At 33.4% G+C, this 7,500-nt stretch overlaps 1 protein-coding gene across 2 annotated transcripts in view; it reads left to right on the top strand.

The window, feature by feature from the left end:
* Positions 1–4,006: 4,006 nt before the first annotated feature.
* LOC137651987 (U-scoloptoxin(01)-Cw1a-like) overlaps positions 4,007–7,500 on the top strand; it is an 18,413-nt gene continuing 14,919 nt past the window's right edge. The window contains exons 1-2 of one of the 2 annotated variants that reach the window (XM_068385193.1): positions 4,007–4,133; positions 7,204–7,500. The exon at positions 7,204–7,500 is cut by the window's right edge and continues 344 nt beyond it. In XM_068385193.1, coding sequence (XP_068241294.1) covers positions 4,115–4,133; positions 7,204–7,500 — 316 coding nt within the window. In that variant the 5' untranslated portion in view covers positions 4,007–4,114. The remainder of the gene's footprint in view (positions 4,134–7,203) is intronic. The other variant, XM_068385194.1, reaches the window with a different exon arrangement.

Raw genomic sequence — 7,500 nt, 5'->3', positions numbered from 1 at the left:
AATCTGGTCACATCTAGAATAAATATTCTAGAATACTGTTTAGTATTGAGCCTTATGATAGAGAAGGCCTGACTATTAGAATTAACTGCATACTTAGTACTACGCACGGGACGCTATAGTCTGGGCTGATCTGATTGCAAAGGATGGTCAGAATTATGAAAATTCCTATACAACATAAACAAAAAACTAATTGAACGACGGTGCCAGGATTAATATATAGATCAGGAATAGGGAATTTAATAGGCCACAAGTTCTAGTATTGATGAATTAGACTCCTCATTACTTAAGCATACTAATCCACATGTAACCTATCATCCCTTCACTTCATTCTTCTAGCCATCTTGATTAGTTGTGTATTTCTGACGCTTCTTTCCATACACAACTTTTGCTACGCTTCAAAGTCATTAATTGATTATTAGGCTACATTTGCTATGCAATACCCGGTTTCACAGCCAACCCGTCTGGAAACCATTTGATTCACTTCTTACGACCGCATCTCTTGACTGTAAACAGCTCTAAATTGCCTTACCACACATGTATTGCCAAAACCTTTCATTTAATTTCTAAATCAGTTTCTATAAACTTACACGTGCAAACTACTGCACTTTTTCCTTATTTAAGGTCTCAAATTTGATTATCATTCAAAAATGTCATCTAGACTCTCAGATGTGAGGCAAAGTTAAGTTTGGTCAGAACTAGGGTGGGGACCATCACGAAGTTAATGAGCTTCCAGGTAAGTACGCCATTGGTATTTTTCTTTCTGCATCAATTGATGAAGCTTATAATAGAGCTTAATAACAAAGTGTGAGCCATAATTATGTTAAATGTATGCAACAGCCAATTGATTTAGCTTCTTAGAAGTTTCCAGAATATATAAATAACATCTGTTTGTTCTCATTCTTTCTTGTAAGTAACATTCTTACTTGATAGTCTTTATACTACACAAATGAATAGTATCCCGACAGAATTGTTAAGAGGGTCTGGCCGCACTGGCGTTAACGATAATGGGTTAAAGTGAGCCTTAAGAGCCTGAGAATTTATGAGAGAAAGATTTTATCAGACTATCCCAGCTAAGTATGAATTTTATTAGAGTCATTAACATACTGCAGGTGAATTCTCCTTGTTTGTAAAACTTATGTTATTTAATTTGAACCCTCGTTCATCAGTCCAAACTACACTTTTCTCCCAAAGATCTTTTCATTTATGATGTGTCCCTCCTCTGTTCTTTTTTATTATTATTTTCTATAATGTGCCATCTTAATTAGACCATCTTTCTTCTTCCCTTTTGGATCATAGGATAAGGATCCGCGAATTCCCGAAGGAGAAAAAGTAATGGTGAGCCGGAAAATTAAAGAAAGAGGAGCATTTGAATCGTCAGGAAGCTATTGAGGATGAGGTTACGTGAATGTGAGAAAAAACAAGGAGGTAATGGATTCCAAAGTTAGGCCATATATAGAAAGAAACACTTGCTGAGCTTTGTAGTCCTAAGATTCTACAGTTCCATTTAGTAAATGTGAAAAGAATTGGCTTGAAAATCTACAAGGATCCTGGAAGAAGGAAATCAGTGTATAGTCTTTAGTTATAGGACATTTTCTTTTACCATTTGTTTTTTCTTTATTTTCAATTCATTTTTACGCATATAACTGTAAATATATAAACACGTGTGAGGGTGCTTGACTATCCTTTCTTTGAAAGTGTTTTTCTTCCAATACTCTGTGCAAACTTTTGCAAAATCCGAAATTTAAATTTTGGCATTACTGATCTTCCAATCTATAAAATTGAACTTAGAATTTGATTAATATCCTCCAATCCCATATAATTCTTCCGAATATCTCTCGATCAGTTAAGCAGGTATTTTATTGCTTGACTTACACACTCTAACCCCTCATTATCAATTATTACTTCTACAAAAGGATTAGAGCACTAAGCTGTAATGTCATTATATATATATATATATATATATACATATATATATATTTATATATATACATATATATATATATATATATATATTTGTATATATATATATATATGAATATATATATATATATATATATATATGTTTATATATATATACACACACATATATATGTATTTATATAGTAAAATGTTTTTTGTAAAAGTATGTACTCTTTATTACATTGAAGCATATCATGCACACTCACCCATGTGTGTATATATATATATATATATATATAAGTGTGTGTATCAACCATTACTATTCCATTGCAGAACAAAGGCCTCAGATATGTCCTTCCACTTGGGTCTGTTTATGGTCTATCTGTGCCAGGCCACACCCTCAAACTTTCTTAGTTAGTCAATCCGCTGTCTTTTCCTTTCCCTGCTTCTTCTACAATCTCTAGGAACCCATTCTGTTAATCTTAATGTTTATCTATTGTATGATGTTGCTCTTTATTTGTCTTTTATTGTTATTCCCATCATTATACTTTCAATAGCTTCTTAAGTTGTAACTCCTTTATATTCTACGGCTGTGTGTGTACGTGTGTATAGTGTTTGTATAGTGTGTGTATACATATAGGATATATATATATATATATATATATGTGTGTGTGTGTGTGTATATATATATATATATATACACCATATATATATGTATATGTGTGTGTGCGTGTGTGTGTGTGTGGATGTGAGTGTATATATTTGTGTGTTGTTAAAATGCATATATGATCACATGTATCAACCAATATTTAAAAACAATTAACATTTTTGAAGACGTCCTTTTTTCTAGAAAGTAAACTAGATAACTGGAAAACAAGAATGCATTAGATTGTTTTAGCACTCTTTAGTCTGGGTCACTCGGACCTCGTTGTGGAATATTGCCGCTTGCATCAGACATCACTAATGTCTGTTATAAATTTCAATAATGACTGATTTTTCCTTGAAATGACTCTGGGACCTGATCTCAACGCTGAAGTCCTCCCCTTGGGATTATCGTTATGGTCATGTATATTGTTTTGTGAATAAATGCGCAAGAAACATTTTCTATCTCATTTTCTATACACTTAAAATCATCTAATACATGTATATATGCGAGTTTAAATATTATCCCATCTGAAAGAATTACAATAAATATAACCACTTAAGGTTAGATCTCTTGTTTGATTAGAGGACTAGTTAAGGTTCAGTTACACCTTTATATTCTGTTATTGCATCAAACGTTAACTAAAAACCAAACGTAGAGCATGGAGAACATTTTTATAAGAAATCTTTGAATATTATTCAAACATGCAATCATTGTAATACCGCTATTTCTATTTCGATTTCTTCTGGTGTTAATATTCAACAGGATCAACCTCGCCCTTCGATGTTCAGGTTCCCAAGGGAATCACACTCAACTCATATGAGGCCTCCCAATGTGCATTCCTTCTGAATGCTTCATCTGATAAGAAGGATAATTCATAATTAATATCTCTTGGTTGCTGGAAAGAAAGAATCTCATTGTGTAGATTTGGTGTGGGTCTGTGTGTGTGTGTGAGAGAGAGAGAGAGAGAGAGAGAGAGAGAGAGAGAGAGAATTAGTAGGGGGGTTGTATTAATCTATATCATATTCAAATCAAATGGGAAAAGATAAAAAAGATAAAAAGAAATTGCTTGCATCTAAATATTGAGAGCTAAGAGTTGACGAAAGGGGCAAATAAATCCTCTTTTGTTTTCAATCTCATGAAGTAATAATGGTTACAAATGAAACGTTAGTGATTATAATTGTGAGGATTAAGATGTCGGTTTAAGGATGGAATATAAATCTTTCCATAAAAGTAATAATAAAAGAAAGATAAGTAATTTATTCTAATCTACACCAAAGAAAATAAATTTGCATTCTTAGAATGACAATCATAAATGGAATGGATTTTTTCCATACTTCTCACACATGGCCGTCCAGAGTGAAGTTGCTTTGCTACCCACACTGAGCCCGTAGCAAGAGGGGGAGGGGGGCGGGTCAAGCAAGGGGGCGTGGTGGGGCACGTTCGAGTATATAAATCCTGAGGCACGGGTGTGTCTTCACAGTCCGAACCTCACTCTCCAGCCGACCACGTCCGCTTCCGACCTCCTCCTTCGCCCTTCGTCCAGAACTCAAAGTCAAAGTCACCATCATCATGAAGAACTTAGCAATTGGTAAGATCTACTACTGATAATAGCAATAATTACAGATAGATAGTTGCCAAGTAATATTTTTTATGGATATCTATCAATAGTAGACATTAATCAAAGTTATGGCATATTCTAACCTTTTCTTATTTTACATTTTGAATTGAAGCAATATAAACAAAATCACATCTTTTGTAATATTTAATGAAAATATCTATACTTATATTTTCAACAGTGACAATGCTTCTACTTTCAATGTACAGTACAATATGTCATATAGGTTATCTTTATTACTAGAATCATAATTAAATTTTAAGCTTACATCATTTTGCAGCTATAATTATTGCTATTCATATTTTTCCCATTTTCATAGTTACGAGTTTTCTATCATAAGTTGTTTTCTCGATTTATTTAGTTGAATATTTTTAATTCTTATTCTTTAACAACAATAATACTCCAGATCTAACAGATTTAGAAAATATTGCTAGCACCTAAGAAAAAAACTTCTATCACCATACACTATTTCTGTGTAGAGAAAATGGTACTGGAATGGGTTAGACATTTAATTTTCACCACATATTTTTAAATGATACTAAAAGCTCCACTGCCATTTTTGTTTTTGGGAGGGGGGGGGGCGCTACGAACACCGTTGCCTTTTAACATCTACTTACTTGATTTAACGAGCATCTCAGCAAACCACCATAGGGTTTTAAGCTGCCGTGCTTATATACACATGCACACACACATGTATATATATATATATATATATATGTATATATTTATATATATATATATATATATATATATTTATATATATATATGTATATATATATAAATATATACATATATATATGTATATATATATATATATATATATACATATATATATAGGTATATGTATGCATACATATGTATATATACATACATATATATACACGCACACACACACACATATATATATATATATATATATGTATATGTGTGTGTGTGTGTGCGTGCGTATACACATACATCCATAGTTTGTTGATAAAATTATGTTCACTTCCTTACGATATAAACCTTGCTTTTCTCCGCATCATTCGTACCCATCTTTACCGTTTTTACCAATAGTTCTTTACAAGCTTACAGTATCACCGTATCATACAACATACAATATAACTTCCTTTCCATATGCGAAGAGAATATTCCTAAAATTATAAAAACGAAGACTATATCATATCTCTCTCTCTCTCTCTCTCTCTCTCTCTCTCTCTCTCTCTCTCTCGGAGTGCTTCCACAATATTAGCCACTTCTTCCCATGACTAAAAAGATTAGCAATATCCAGCCTAAAACCTATAAACATTCAATCATTCGGTAATCTCACTCATTTCGTAGATTTTATGATTCTTCTCTTCAGCATTCCTATTAATTCATTTATCTCTCTCTCTCTCTCTCTCTCTCTCTCTCTCTCTCTCTCTCTATCTCCTGTTTATTCTTTCCACATGACCAGACCATCTCAAAATACTCAAACCGATGCTTTTACCAGCAATTTCTTACTTAGTACTTTCACGTTATCACTTAATTTTTCACCCTTTCAGTTTTATTTATGGCGAACACACTACATTTTGATCTCATCATCGTGCTTAACAATCATCCGCACTTATATATATATATATATATATGTATATATATATATATATATATGTATATATATATATATATGTGTGTGTATATATATATATATATATATATACATGCATATATATATAAATGTGCATGTACAGAATATATATATGCGTATATATATACACACACACACACACACATATATATATATATATATATATAATGAGTATTCATATTTTTCTTTGTGTGACACATAAATTCTACGGGTAATGAACTCCGCATTCAAATAACAACACATTCCAAACAAATATTTAGGTTTTAGAGTGACGTAAAGTATTTGATATATCATTAGTATGAAACAGGTGTAAAATTACACAGTTTATGGCATTTTTTTTAGGGGAGAAAGGCGCTGAATGAACAGACATACAAACACATATTTACATATTGTGTGAGCGTGTGTTTGTATGTATTTTATGTATGTGTGTATGTATGGATGTATGTATGTATGTATGTATGTATGTATGTGACTGTATTTCTGTGTGTGCATTTCCATATGTACGTATGTGTATCTATATCTATGTATATATAGATATCTTAAACCTCAAAAGTAACCATGATTAATTAATACTGACTAAAACTCTATGACTGTTCAAACGTAGAATACTATTATTCCAAACGTAAATAAAAATCATCAACAGTCGATTATTATTGAAAGTAATGATGACCTAACTATTTTTTTATCTAACAAACATAACTTTTCATTATCCAAGACTATGTTCTGAGTAGGAATTTCAGTCCCCAATATTCGTGCCAGACTTGCCTTGTTTTTAAATTTTGTTAACCCACAAGATTAGATGGAAATTTGGTCCTCACAGGAGCTTTTTCGTTCATCTGTCTTTATGTCCACAATAAGATTTATCGCCATATTCTTTAACGCAAGGTGGACTCTCTCTCTCTCTCTCTCTCTCTCTCTCTCTCTCTCTCTTAGGTAATTCCGCCTCCTCCAAGGAAGCTGCATAACACACGGCAGGCCACCTCTTACCAAGTTTACTCTGTACTAATCATTTTTGCTCAGATTGCCCAGTCCAGTGACTGTTTTTTTTTTTTCTTTATATATTTTTTATTTTGGGTAACTCCTTTACCCTCTCCTTCTACAACAGGCTGAGGATTACATAATCACTTCCCCCGTGGTCAAACTATATCCTTATTTTTTCTACTTTTTTATCTTCAAAATGAATTGGGTTTCCCTGTTTTCTGCAAGAGAAATATCCAGTAAATTTGTGTTTTAAAACTTTCAAATGTCTGTAGCAGTCTAGTGTAAGCATAATGAGCCACAACAAGACGAGAGAGAGAGAGAGAGAGAGAGAGAGAGAGAGAGAGAGAGAGAGAGAGAATTCATCCGATTTTAAAGATAATAACATGTAACAATTATGAAATTGAGGGAGCGAAATATATTTACTGTAATATTTTTTCTTTCTTTTTTTTTTTGCAGCTCTTTTCTTTGTGGGCGTGGTTGCCGCCCTTCCCAGAGTGCGCAGGGATTCGACTCCTCTGTTTTACAACCTTCCCTCCAACGCCTCTCTCGTCTTGGGGGGCATCCAGACAGGCTTTGACTGCGCTGAGCTTCCCTACGGTTACTACGCCGACGAAGGCAACAACTGCGCCATCTTCCACATCTGCCTTCCTTACATCGACCATGACCTCTTCGTCGTCCGCCAGTTCTCCTTCTTCTGCGGCGAGGGCACCATCTTCGATCAGGAGCGCCTCATCTGCGACTTCCCCGAGTTCG

The sequence above is a fragment of the Palaemon carinicauda genome, chromosome 13 (genome assembly GCF_036898095.1).
Source record: "Palaemon carinicauda isolate YSFRI2023 chromosome 13, ASM3689809v2, whole genome shotgun sequence".
NCBI lineage: Eukaryota > Metazoa > Arthropoda > Malacostraca > Decapoda > Palaemonidae > Palaemon > Palaemon carinicauda.
The sequence above is the reverse complement of the archived record's forward strand: the minus strand, read 5'-3'. Positions and strand labels throughout refer to the sequence as shown.